Source organism: Lycorma delicatula, chromosome 6, assembly GCF_047948215.1.
Source record: "Lycorma delicatula isolate Av1 chromosome 6, ASM4794821v1, whole genome shotgun sequence".
NCBI lineage: Eukaryota > Metazoa > Arthropoda > Insecta > Hemiptera > Fulgoridae > Lycorma > Lycorma delicatula.
Window position 1 is genome coordinate 2,856,888 of NC_134460.1, and position 15,081 is coordinate 2,871,968.

Sequence of the window (15,081 nt, forward strand, 5' to 3'; positions counted from 1 at the left end):
TGGTGGTCGATGATGAATTAAAAATTCACTCATGCACGCTCTTTTTGGGGCCACAGTGTTGCTATGGTGGCAGAACTGCACAGCAGGAGTGACTCGTGCAAGCACATACGTGTACTGTACTCCTGCTAACATCTGAGCTGTTACTGTTGCCATCCGCCAATATTAAGTTAGGCCTATGTATGTATGTACAGGTGTATCACAAAATTCTCCCAGGACTTTTATAACGTATACTACTTGTGAAACTAATAGAAAAAGTTCATATAAACATATGTCCAAAAATGCTATGTTTGCATGTTACAGTTGGTGAAAGATTTCGCTCTGATTTCAGATACCCTGGGTGAGATAAGGTATTACTGAAATTTTTGGGACGTTAATTAAGTGTCAGAATTCATGATCTCTTATTGTTTTTGAACTGAAAAATCAAGAAAAATAAGTCCCTGTACCGTCCATAAGTGCAGTAGTTTTTGAGAAGTCTGAGATAAAAAGTAATAAATTGGGGTAAAAATCTTGTTTTTTATGTTTGACATAATAATTTTATTAAATGGGTAATAAACAATAAAACTCAAACAGAACTTGCAGAAAGAATTTATTTCGGAACAAGATAGTGTAAAATAAGTTGAATAAACCAAGGAAAAGTTTAAAAACTCAAATTTTATTTAGAAACAGTACATTACTTACTACATTTGTGAGAAAAGTACTTATTTAATGCAAACAAAAACAAAATCATTTTTTGGTTATGTGAAAAATTTGTAAAAATAAGATTTACTGTTAAAAATATTAAAAAAAAAACTGGAAATTACTCAACAATTGTGAAATAAAAAAAAATCACTTATATAATTTTTTATTAATGACATGTACAATAAATTATTTCAAAGTTGGCAATAAAATAACAGCTGATCAACAATAAGCATTATTGTATTAGTGTTTAAATTATTCTGTAAGATACATTAAGTATTTTGGGTACTGTCCTGTCATTAGCGAAGGCTTTTTGTGAATTTTAGTTCAAACATGATGAGTTTGCCATTGAAGTAAGTACTTATTATCAGCAGAGGAATAGGGTGATATGGTGTTCATTTTGGACTTGTGTGATGGTTACAGCTGCTGCAGGAAAATATGAAATGTTTTCTGAATTGCAGAATTCCAGATCCCAAAACAATTAGCACGACTCAGCATGGGACTTTTTGCAATTTACAGGAAACAGGTTCACTACTGTATTCTTACCAGCTACAAAAAACCTAACCAACACAATGCTGTTATTGATGAAATTATGGATGCAGTCCAGGTGTCAGTACACAGTGTCTTTCTAAGCAGTTTGGAACTTCACATTCATTGGTCTGGAGGACACTTAAACAAAACAAGTTCTATCATTATCATAAGCAACCAGTTCAACATCTATACCCAGGAAACCATCTGGTTCGTTTCAAGTTCTTCAACTGGTGAAATACAATTCGACAACTCTAGAACTATGTTTTATTACCGATAAGGCAAATTTCACTCTAGATTTCATCAACAACTTATGCAGTCAGCATACATGAGCAGAAGTAAATCCTCATGAAACTGTGGAACGCAGTTTTCAACACTGATTTAGCATCAGTGTATGGTGCAGCCTTCTTTAAAATCAGCTGTTTTGACCATTCATATTACCAGGCCACTTAAATGATGAGGTCTACTTGCACTTTTTTCAAGAAGAATTGCCACAGCTGCTCAAAGATGTTCCTCTAGCTCTGTTCTATACGTCCAGCACGATGGCACGCCTCCCCACTGGGAGGCAAAAGAGAAGTGTCTCTTTTGCCATTTCCACTCACCTAAGTCATTTCCCTAGAGATGGATTTGTCATGGAGATCCAAATTTGTGGCCACGAAGATTGTGTGATGTAACACCTTTAGATTTTTGCATCTGAGAATGGATGAAAAATATTGTCTATAAAACAAAAATACATTTTCGTGAGAAATTAATTGCTCACATTATGGATGCAGGTGAACAACTTAAGAACATCCTTGAAGAACTAAAAAGAGCAACAAAACAGTACAGAAGCGTTCCAAGAAATTTGATAATGGTAGGCTCATTTTTGAACATTTATTATAAACTGTATAATGCACTTTAGTGTACTGTTTCTAAATAAAATTCAAATTTTTCTAACTTTTCTTTGTTTTATCCAACTTATCTCACACCATCTTGTTTCAGAAATAAATTCTCTACAAGTTTTCTTTAAAAATTTTATGTATTTATTACCCATTTTACAAAGTTATTATATGTCAAACATAAAAAAACAGGGTTTGTTACCCCCAATTTATTGGAATTTCATTCCAGATTTCTCAGAAACTACTGCAGATACAGTATACGATTTTTCACGTTTTTTGTGCGTGTGCATGTGTTTGTCATGTATATATATATATATATATAACAACTTTGAAATTCATGAAATGTTTATCAGCAGTATATACATATAAATAAATTGTGTAAAAATATATGTTGTATAATTTGTTTAAACTAGTAGTTTTTTTTACGTTAATAACTAATCTGTTTCAATAGATAAGAGAAATAAGACAATTAAATTTTTGTTACAGACTTATTTGCTACAGGTGCTAGAGATGGTTTAATATTATTGTGGGATGCTAGGAATCCATCTCCTAATACAGCTAAAATTAAGCCGTACAATATTATTAAAAGTTATAATTGGCGTTCATCAGGTAATAATTGTAATTATTGTCTCTTCTTTATTTGTATATAATTTTCTGAATGCATTAATTTTGATTTATTATTAATAATTATGTCTTATAACAATAAAAAAAAATTACATATATTTTTTTTAATTATCGCAACTCCACCAATCTCTATGGCAGAGTGGTAGCTTACTGGCTTTTCATCCCAGATTTGAATCCTGGTTAGGTATGGTATTTTTCACATGCTACAAAATTTATCTAACATCTAATAACTGTAAAAGGGCATAACCTGTTGTTATTATGTAAATAAACAAAATTTATTATCTTCAATTTTTTATTATTTTTTTAAGGAGTGTTAACACTTTTGCTGGTAGAAAGCTGATGAGTCAGTGGTAATCATATGGAAAACTGATATGATTAATTAATTATTGTAAAGTTCTAATTTAGTATTTATTATTTTCTGATGATGACAGATAAAAGAATAAAAAAACAGATGCTGCTTAAGAATTGAATTCAGGTTCATCAAGCAAGTGAATACTATATTGGCTGTTTTATATATAGTTAATATATATAAAACAGGGCTCCTGCTGGTCGAGGGATGATCGCGGAGGGACGTAGAACTTCGAGCCACTCAAGTGCAGGATGTTTGAGTGGTGGGGTCATCAACATAGGATGACGTTCAGCCTGGAGAAGATCATGATGATGCTCCAACAAGGTCATTTGGCAAGTTCTGCGTTTTGATACCAGGCCAGTGTATCAAGTATGTTCAGGTTCAAAAGTACCTCAAGGTGTTTCTTGATGAGAAACTGCAATTTAAGAAGCACTTTGATTACGCTGCAGAGGAGGACTGTAGTGCCTTCTTTGGTATTTACTTGTGGTCAATAACTTGATTGGGGTCTTAACTCTAAGACCACGAGCGTCCTGTACAAAGGCATGTGTGAGGCTATTACGCTATATGCAGCACCTGTTTGGTCGAATAGGCTAAACTATAAAAAACTATCAGGACATATTATTGAGGGCTCAACACCATTTACTGTTAACAGTAATGAGTGGTTATCGTACTATTTCATGGGAGGCAATCGTGGTGATTGCAGGTGTGAAACTGATAGATTTGGTTGTGTCTTGAGAAACAACAGCATTATGTTGCTAATAAGTCTGGTGAGTTGACTTCAGATAAAATTTGAGAGATTGAACAACATGGCAGTGCCTTGTGACTGGCTAGATGGGATGAGACAGAGTGGGCATCAACACGCATGATTTGTTTCCAAATGTTGTTGGTTTGCGGGACGTCTCTTGCGTATACTTTAATTAATATGTGATGCAATTTTTTTCCAGCTATGGTGCTTTCAGGGTCAGACTTCAAAAATTCAGTTAGGTTGGTTTTGGAGTGTGTCCTCAATGTGGACAACTGGATGATGCTACCGTCTTTTATAAGTGCCCAAAGTATGAGTTAATGCGCACAAAGACTATCAGTCAGCTTGATCTTCTCAGGTTGGCATTTGATCTCCATGTAAACTGTAGAAACCGGGCCGAATGGCATTTGTGAAGAATTTCATAATCTATTTAGCAACAGAAAGGATTGCTGAGGGGATATAGAGAATCATATGTTGTTATAACACTAGAGTGATTCATCTGATTCTACCTTTGCACTTATAAAAGGGTTTGTATATTCCTTCTGCTTCACCAAAGCAATATATTTACTTAGCTGCATCCTATATCCAGATCTTTTCTTCATATCATGTGTAAATTACACCACATTCTGGTATGTTGTGATTTAGTAGGTGTATTTTAAGTGATATCTGATACATTAACTATTTTTGTTGTATAGTATCAGAAAAAGCTTAATTCTTTACTTTAAATAGTACTGCTCAACAATGAAAATGTTTCAGATTCAAAAATAGCTTATTCTTATGTATTTCTGTCTGCTGAATTCAAAAATCCCTATAAAAGTGACTGATTCGCTGTTGGTTTGGAGGTACAATGACATGTCATTTTTTACCCGATGTACATTTTTAGTTTTGGGGATAATTTTGTTTTTGGAGTTGCACATCTGTTAAATGACAAAACACAATATTCTCCAGCCGTTTATAGGTTATAAACAATATTGCTGTGACTGTGAGTTTCATATTCTTTGTGTTGTAATTAGTGCAGAATTTCTGGTTTTTGAGTGCCTTTGAAGTGAAAAAATTTGTTAAATCAAAATGCCATGAAAATGTGTAAATTCAGTGATTAATTTTTGTTACATTTGTGGTGAAATAACATTTTTGTCACAGAAATGCAATCTGATAGGCGCCTCTTGTGAAGACTGTTTATCAGCATTATCTTGGTATGAAGGAAGTGGACTGGGATAAGTCATGGGCTCCACATGTATCTTCCAACTCTTGTTCAGTTATACTACAAGAATGACGATCTACGGCTTTTGCAATGCCTATGGTTTGGCGGGAGCCTATAAACCATACAGGTAACTGCTATTTCTACTCTACTGCACCTATAAAGGCAGGATTGTCAATGAAGAAAAGAGGAATAGTTCAATACCCTACTAATCTTCCATCTGTTATTTGACCTATTCCACATTCAGAGTTTATCAGTTCCCACTCCACCCCAAAATTATGAGCTGGAAGTAGAAAATTAATATGGTATGGAAGAAGAAGAACCCAACAAGCCTTCCACATCCCATGACTCTGTGGCAAAAAAGATGATAAACCACACAGACTGAGTCAAGCAGAATTGAGTGATCTCATTTGAGACCTTATTTGTCAAAGGAGAAGGCAGAACTTTTAGGGTCAAGACTAGAGCGATGGAATCTTCTCCAACATGATGTCAGGGTCTCACAATACAGACATCGTCATAAGAATCTGCTTTCTTTTTTTGGGAAGAAAAAAATATTGTTTGCTACGATATTAATGGCTTGATGAAATGTTTGAATTTGAATCATGATGTAACTGACTGGAGCCTATTCATAGACTTCTCCAAGCATAGTTTGAAAGCTGTATACTTCACAACGGCAACTGTCTGTCTTCTATTCCTGTTGGTCATGCAGTTCACATGAAGGAGATTTATGCAAACATGGCAATCCTCTTAAACTGACATCAAATATGTCAATCAAATATTCTGAACACAAGTGGAAAATATGTGGCGATCTAGAACTTATTGCTGTACTCTTAGGAATGCAATTGGGGTACAGTAAATACTGCTGCTTTTTATGTATGTGGAACAGTAGGGATAGGAAATCACATTATATTCAAGAAGACTGGCCTGCAAGAAATCTCTAGTGAGAAAAATGTCATTGCGAGCCTCTTGTGGACCCAAAAGAAGTTCCTCTTCCACCCCTTCATGTAAAGCTAGGTTTGATGAAAAATTTTGTCAAAAGTATGAACCAAGAAGGATAGGCCTTTAAGTAAAGAGACAAATTTCCTAGATTAAGTGATGCAAAAGTTAAGGAAGGCATTATTGTTGAGCCACAAATTTGACAACTTGTAAAGGATACTGCGTTTGACCGAATTTTGGAGGGGAAAGAAGAGGAAGCATTAAAGGGATTCATTCATGGATTTTTAGGCAACAAAAGAGATGAAAACTACGGTCAGTTGGTGACAGTACTTCCGCAAAAATACCATCAATTCAGATGCAACATATCCCTTAAAATTCATTTTCTCCACACTCACACTTGGACTTTTTCCCCTCCTAGTTGTGGAGTTGTCAGTGATGAACGTGGAGAAAGATTCAATCAGGATATTTTTATAATGGAACAAAGATATCAGGGCCGTTGGAATGAAGCAATGCTTGTAAATTACTGCAGGTTTGTATGTATGAATGCTCTGGAATTCGCTTACAAGAGGAAAGCTAAAAGACAACAATCTCATGAAGCCACCACACGATTCTCTTCAGACCAACCAACTGCCAGATATTCTTCCATCAATTAAGAACTCTTGGTATGTAACTCATTAAAAAAATGTCAAATGGACTTTCTATGTTGTTGGTATATGTAATTAAAATGTATCATTTTCTCCTAATCCGTTAAATTAAATACTTCCATCTATTGTACATCACAGAAACTAGAGCTAATAAAAATTTTTCTTTGTCATGTTTGTTTTTCTCAACCCAAAATTAGTAAGATTTGACTCATGAAGTGAAGGAAACATTCAAAAAAAAATTCTTTGTTGGGCAGTATAGTTAATATCGTTACTCAGCAATCACATGCAGTCAATTTCTCCTGGGTTCCTAGCTATATCAGATTCCCAGTTAATAAATAAGTTGATATAGCCATTGAAGTTTGCTTTTTGCTAAATTTGAGGAATTGTCATTGTCATCCATTCTGATAACCATGAGTTTCAAACCATTAGTTGAAGGTAGCTTTTCAAAATTAGCGATCAGTGTTAGTCAGAAATAAGCCATGTTACATTAAAAACATTTTATTGCCATGGGGGTAGTCAATTTGAGACAGTTACCGTAAAAAAAATTGTCTTATAAATATATATGCATACATACATACATACATAGAGAGAAAGAGAGTGGCTTTATTTACATTTTGTTTTTTTATCTAGGTTTTGTTGTAATTTAGTTAATTTAAATCTAAATCTTTTTTTTTTGTTACACCTGCTTTTTTTAGGATTCTAGTTTCATGGAGGGTGTTTTTCACAGCCTCTTTCTGGTTCTGCTATGCAATCATGAACAGATAATTAGGAAAATGTTTTATTTATGTCAGTTATAATAATTGTCTAAGGTAACCTTTATTTCTACAGTTCTACCTGACCGATTTTAAAGGTTTGGGTGCCATTTGAAAGCTCTTGAATATAATTGCAAAAAAAGTTTGAAAGTTTCATTTCCTTGGAAAATTTCTAAGAAAACTTCCTAAATCTTTAAATGTAAGAGATATTGACTCGGGAACTTTTTCAGTCGATTCTGAGACACAGAAAACTACAGAGTAATGATGTCAAAATGTAAATTCCTTAAACTTTGTCACAGTATTTCTTTAAAAGTTTGGAGAGTTATTTGCAGTATGATTTAATGAGAAATAATTTAACTGATTGCAGAGGCATTGTCATGTAGTGCTGTTTCAGCCATTAGTGGAGTTGTTAGTCAGTTTTCTTGATAAACTCTTTGATTTTTTTTTAACAGTGAATGTTTTTGACAGTGTTCAGTATTTAAAGTAAATGCTTAAGTATATACCTAAATCAGTATATCAATGATGATATGTGATATATTGAATTTATCTATACGTTTATTGTCTGTTCTGCATTGATCTTTTTTTTGTTTACAATGGTTTTTTACTTTATTCAGGCTACTTTTTGTAATTTTTCTTTCGTTGTAGACCAACATGTATTATGGCTCTACCAATTATATGGTGGATTATTGGCAATGGATATTTCTTATTTAAATGTAGTTATTTTTTTCTGTACAATACTCACAATTGCCCTACCACGAATTGTGATCTAATTATTCAAGAAGGGATTAACAACTGGAATGAATATTTACCTTTTATTCTAGGAGGCACCATTTATGCGCACTCCACATTGAATTCCTCAGATTATTTAAGTCTTAAGCTTCCAAAATGGCAAGTAAATGAAATCCAGAACAAAAAGTAGCATTTGAAACTATTTTATCGGTAATCACCAATTAAGAATTTCCACAGTTGTTTTTTCCTTGATCATGTCAAGAGACAGTGAAAAAACTTACACAAAACCCTTCTTACTACTATTTGTGGAGAATAAACTATTGCTTTACCTGTTGCATCAACAGGAATCTCTGCTAATTTACTGGAAGGTGGAAAAAAACTGCATTCAGTTCAAATTACTACCACCTTTAAGTGAAACCTCTACTTCATACATTAAGTTCAACTCTTTTGATGCAAAATTAATTTGATCAAGTAAAGTAATAATTCAGGATGAAGCTAGAATGGCTGCCGGTTTTGCTTTAACTGCAGTCGATCGACTACTAAAGAAATTATTTAAAAAAAATGAAAAACTTTTGGGGGATAAGTTAATTTTATTTGGAGGTGATTTTAGGCAAACTTTTACTGTTGTCAAACATGAGACAGAACACAAACAGTCAAAGTGAATGTTAAATTCAGTCAACTACAGAGAAATTTAAAATCTTAGGACTTACAAATAATGTTTGCTTAGTTGATCCCACTTTCAGCTAATAGCTGTTACGGCTTGAAAATAGTGACCATGAAACAGCTGATGGTTTACCAGAGGAAATGATAGAAATAATTTCCTGTATTTTATTAGACAGAGATATAATCAAAGAAATATTTGGTGACAACTTAAAAATAATTTGGGAATTTTCCCAAAAATTCAGATGTAGACAACTTAAATGAGGATGCTCTAAATCTTTTAGAAGGAGCAGCAAGCACATATTTAAGTTCTGACTTCATTGATTCTGATAGTGGAGAACATATTAAAGAAAAGGAGTAAACTCCTGGAGAAATGCCTGTTCATAAACTGAACCCAAAGATAGGAACTGTCATCATGCTTTTGAAAAATCATAATAGAGAACAGGGTCTGTGCAATGGAACAAGTTTAATAGTCAAAGAACTAAAACCAGATTTGATTATTGTAGAAGTAATAAGTGGTTTGTCGTCTGGTGAAAAGGTTTTCATTCCGTGAATCGATTTTGCACTTACTGATACCAGCCTACCCTTTAACTAAAAGACGACAGTTTCTTGTAAAACTTGCATTTGCAATAGCAGTCATTAAATTGCATAATAATCATAATAATAAATATTGTATAATCATAATAAAATTGCATAATCATAATAATAAATATAAACAAGAAAAGGGTCAAGTATAGGATCTCCACTTTCTGCTATTTTAGCAGATATCTTTATGAATGAACTAGAAAATCACCTGATATCCGATACAATTAATAAGCATCAAATTATTTTATATAAAAGATATGTGGATGACATCTTGATATAAAATATCACCTGGACATAAGATTTAACAAAAATTTTATCGCTAATAAAATCAATATAGACATTTACAGAAAGCCAACAAAACAGAATACTATAATACATTTTAAATCTTTCCATCCTTGGACTCAAAATATGGCAAACTTTAATGCTCTATAAATTAATAAATAAATTATATACCAGAATAAAAAATAAAATAGACATGAAGGACAAAATAAAGCTAACGAACAATAATATAATAAATGAATGCTAAAATTGAATAAAATATAAATTGTAATAAATTTAATAAAATATTTAAAACTTTTAAATTAAAAACAGTGTTACATAAATAATGAAGATCCTTCTGTTACAATAAATCAAGATAAAAATTATAATTTAGAAGAAAAGGAGTGTATAGTCTTAATTGCGAAAATTGTGAATTAAAATATATTGGAATGACAAATCGTTCATTCGCCATAAGAATTAAAGAACATATTAATTGTATTATTAAAAATAATAAAGATCTAATTTCGCTAAATACATTTTAGAAACTGGACATAATTGTAACCCTAACAAATATATTAAAATATTAGAATACAATAGAGTAAAATAAATTATTATAAAGGCAGTATTTTAGAAAAAGTTCATATATATATTTGAATAATAATAGGTTGATGAATACACAGGTCAGATTCGATAATGATATCCTTTATAAACAAATTATATAATAATTAATTATTAATAGGTTGGTAATATTTCATTTAATATTAACTCTATTTCATAATAGTCATGACATTACGGTCTTATTGACGTACAATTTAATTTTATTTCTTGACAACCGACTATTATGACATAACAATTTTAATTTAAATACAGTTATACATTTGAATTTGAATTAACATCTTTTGGGAATCCCTGATGATGGAGTAACAGCTTTGAAAGTACTTGGATATATACTTTTAAAATTGTTGGTAAGGGAAACTTTAATTTATACTACTTAATCTCTGTTAAATATTATCAGTAAAAAGTATTTCTTTTTAAGAAGCATCGCTTAAGAAAAGACAAATTATTTCTGAATAACAAATAATAATTCGTACTTTTTATAATTGCTTTATTCTTGTTGTTTTAAGAGATAATGTTGTTTTCTCTTATAATATCGGGAAACCGATCTGTATTGTAATATCTGTATGATATTTTTGATATCAGTAGTTTTTTAACAATTTATTTCCAGGAACAGAAGTATGTAGAGGTCGTAATAAAAAGGCAGCAACTAGTGCAGATAGTATTTCTTCATTATTATTTCAAAATAGCTCGACCTTACTTTCATGTTCTGTCGGGGAAGGGTATGTAAAAGTTTGTTATAATTCTTTATATATATTTTATATTATATTTGTCTGTGTTCATTTATGTACACATTCTTCCATATTCCAGACAAGGTTATAACATATTTTTTGCTGCATCTGCAGTTCTGGGGGATGGGATGGTTTCTGCCTTTCTCTGTTATGCCCGTAATTCTGCAACTTGTGTATTTCAGTTTCCATTAACTCTGGTAGAGGCCAGCAAGTTTTAGTGGATACTTAGTTGTTAAAATAAATCACTTATGTTTTGCAGTTCACTTCTCACTATTTTTAACACTTTTTTCTATAAATTGTTTAACTTAATGGATATTTCCATTTTTTTATGCAATTTTTTTTTTAACTGAAATTTAATAATTTGTTAATACAAAATTAATACAGGCTATCAACAATTTTCTCTTGTTATTTGTAATTTACAATTTGTGTATGCGATATATATACGATAAGTGATGTACACATCATTTATTAACTTACCAAAATAGCATGCTTATTAAACTTGTTAATTTTTATAAAAACATGCTCTTCAAAACTAACGATTGATTCATCGGTTATAAAATTTTGTTTTAGGTAATGGATTACATGTTAAAACTAATAGTCGGTCGTGACAAAATATCAGTTTTAACATAACTTGATCGTGACAATTAACATGTAAGAAACCCGTTGTAATAAAATGCATCATCGTCAATCAGCCGATTTCAAAGTCAAGAATTCTCAGGTTCAAATTCTAACAAAGGTAGTTGATTTTATTTGCATTTGAATACTAGATCGTGGATACTGGTGTTCTTTGATGGTGGGGTTTCAATTAACCACGCAACTCGGTTAGGTCGGCCTGATCTGAACAAGAGTAACCTCCCTCCACGTCACAAACAAGGGATGTGGCAGCCTGTGGGTCTTGAATCCAGAGTTGCATGGATATTTGGAAACTTCCAGAATATTCATAAGAATAAAAAAAAATGTAACAAGGATAATGCATTATCTCGTATAGTATTTTATAACATGATGAATCAATGGATTTGAATAGTTTTTGTATCGAGTGGTAAATTGTATAAACTTGATAATTTGATGTACTGATAGGTGATTTTTGTTAATTATTATTAATCTTTACTAGCATGTTTAATATATATATTTATTTATTTATTTATTGAGATTTTATTTATAAAAAAATTAAATCTTCAGGAAATAATAGTTGAAAATTTATGCTATTAAACTTTTACAGAGTATATATTTTTTTTTTTTGAAAATTAACCAGGAGCAGAATTAATCAGTAAACGATTCCATTAAGAATAAATCCAAAATATTAGTTAAAATTATTTTTAAAAACTCTACAAAAATTAACATACTATTAATTTATACATATAAATCACAAATTTTAAATTAAAATTTGATTAAGTGAAATTGAACAAAGTTTAGATACTTTTTTTTTCACTATTTATAAAATCATTTTTTCTTGGATTTATTTTGAAAAATAAGGTCAACCTTTTCTTTCTGGAAACCTTATATTTGTTTACTTTATTAAGATTTAAATTTTTCTATTGACATTTTTTTTTAATATTCATGTTACAGAAAAATGCTTTTTCATATATTATACTTAATTCTAAATTAATCTTGGTTGGATAGTATCAGTATATAGTAAGATGATATCATTCTGATGACCTATGCGGCCTAGTTTTTGTGATTATTATTCCAGATTAGAAATCATTTCATATAGTTCTTATAAAAAAATTCAACCAAACAATTATAAAAAAATGTTCAACAAAAAAACAAAACTTACTGAAAAATGGTTATTATATATAACCATATAATGGTTATAATAACATGTAATATGATATGTTTTATGACCAAAAACTTTGTAACAGACACATTTTTATGTATTTTTACAAATATATTTTTTTATTACTGTAGAAAAAGAAACTCATTAAGCTGAGAGATATAATTGATATAAAAATAATGTTATTATCATATTGTAAGATTAATTTTTATCTATTGTTATTAAAATATATATTTTTTTCTGATGATTTTTCGTTAACCTTATGCAGTCCATTGTTCAATGTCTTCAGAATCATTAAACTTCCTTCCTATATTCTCCTCATATTTAATATCTTCAACATCAGTTTTAATATACTTTTTAATGCTTTGATCTCTTCTATTGACAGGTTGAGAGTAATATTATATTCTCACTGCAAGAGTACTCTTTGCACTCCATGTTTAGCAGTGATAGACTAAATAATAAAATTTCAGATTCCAGTGTTTGTAACCGCTAGTATGAGTTAAATCAGCTTTGACATCATAACAAACATTGCTTATACTTGGCCAGTTGAAGTCAATAATTTTATATCTGAAAATATTCTATGGGTGCTTAATTAAAATGCGTCTGTAGAACATATTGAATGCTCAGGTAGTGGAAATCAGAATCTGATTTCTGATAGAAAACCGATTCATTGTGAAAGGTGTATTAAAGTTCAAAATATTTTTTGTAGTTAAGATGATTAGGTGGAAAATTTATCCATTTGTATGTATGTATGTAAATGATTTTTCTAAAGTCAGTACTACTTATAAGACTCATATTCCTGTGTACCAATATATTGTATTTTTTTTTTTTTTAATAATCAAAAACAACTTGAACAACCCAAGTACAGAATTACAAAGTAAATAAATTGACGCTTAACTTTTCCTTATTCCAATAACACTTTCACGGGATTCCGCATCATCAGTTGAATATAAATTGTATAAAATTACATATGAAACAAAAATTTTTTTTAGAATAAAAATTTAAAGATTAAAATTACTATCATATATTCAAAATATGATAGTAATTTTAATCTTTTAATTAAATTAAATATCTACATATGTATAAATATGACGAATTAAAAATTAAATTTTAAAATAAAGTAATTTATTTTTCAAGAAAATTTATCAAGATGTAATCTTGCCAGCCAATGTTACATTACTGAGTGGATTTGAAATTATTTATGTACATTCTGATTATATCTATTTTTATCTAAAAATGTGCTCTGCCATCTTTTGCAGCTTGTATAAGAGTGTCACTTCAAATCTGTCTGAAAGTTGATCAAGTTGGAAATTCTTTCGTATTTGTATATATAAAATCTCTCTTATTTAAATAATAGTAATAGTAAAAATTTAGACATTTTGGATAGATTTTTTCCAAATTTGTTTGAACATTAGTTACAGTTTGTTATTAATAAGGTGGTCAGCAACATTAGAAAACCCAATTTACCATTTTTATAATTTCTAATGTGTTCTGAAAATCCTGTTTTAAAACATATATAACAAAATAAATAAATAAAATAATATATTTAAACAAATAAAAAAATTACAATATATATGTATGTGTATATATATATATATATATATTCCAAAAGCATAAAAAAAATTCAAAAAAATCCACCTCGGTACAGTCAGTAAGAGCTCTTACCTTATCTTATTATTTTTCTTTTTTATATATCAAAAGCACTTTTGAGGAAATTCATCCAATTTATTATCATTTTCTTTTGTGACTTCAGTTATTTTCAAATTAGTTTCTAAGTCGGTAATAGAATGTTTATTCACTATATGGTTGGCAGCATTAGAAAAACCCAGTTTATTGTTTACACAGTATCTAAAATGTTGTGCAAATCTTACTTTAAATGATCTATTAGTTTTCCCCAATATAAATTCTATCACAATCTACATATTATTTTATAAATGCCACGTAAACTATTAAAATCATTATGGTTTTTTTAATGTCTTATGATATTCTGGTTTATATTTTTCATCATAATAAACATTAATTAAATTATCAATAATATTATTAGTATAAGAGTATTTTATATAGATATTATCAATTGTGTGTGTAATGTATCGCTCTATTCAACATGTTTTTAAATATATTAATTTTGTGTGACCATGGATGATTCGATTTTATATTAATAGTTATTTTACTTTGTGTAGGTTTTCTGTATACTGACATTATAATATAATTATTTTTGTTGATTTCAATAGTGACATCTAAAAAACTAATTTTTCTGCATTTACCTGTTGTTTTTTCAATATTATAAGATGTTCATCATTTATAACAGGTTCAATGATAACCAAAATGTCATCAACGTATCGAATCCATAATAAAATTTTGTGTGTATGAGTAATACCATAAACTATCTTATTTTCGAATTCCTGC

At 30.1% G+C, this 15,081-nt stretch overlaps 1 protein-coding gene across 1 annotated transcript in view; it reads left to right on the forward strand.

Moving 5' to 3' along the window:
* Positions 1-15,081, forward strand: part of l(2)dtl (WD40 domain-containing protein denticleless) — a 54,273-nt gene that overhangs the window by 12,435 nt on the left and 26,757 nt on the right. The window contains exons 4-5 of the mRNA XM_075369066.1: positions 2,568-2,690; positions 10,784-10,895. Of these exons, the coding sequence (XP_075225181.1) occupies positions 2,568-2,690; positions 10,784-10,895 (235 nt within the window). The remainder of the gene's footprint in view (positions 1-2,567; positions 2,691-10,783; positions 10,896-15,081) is intronic.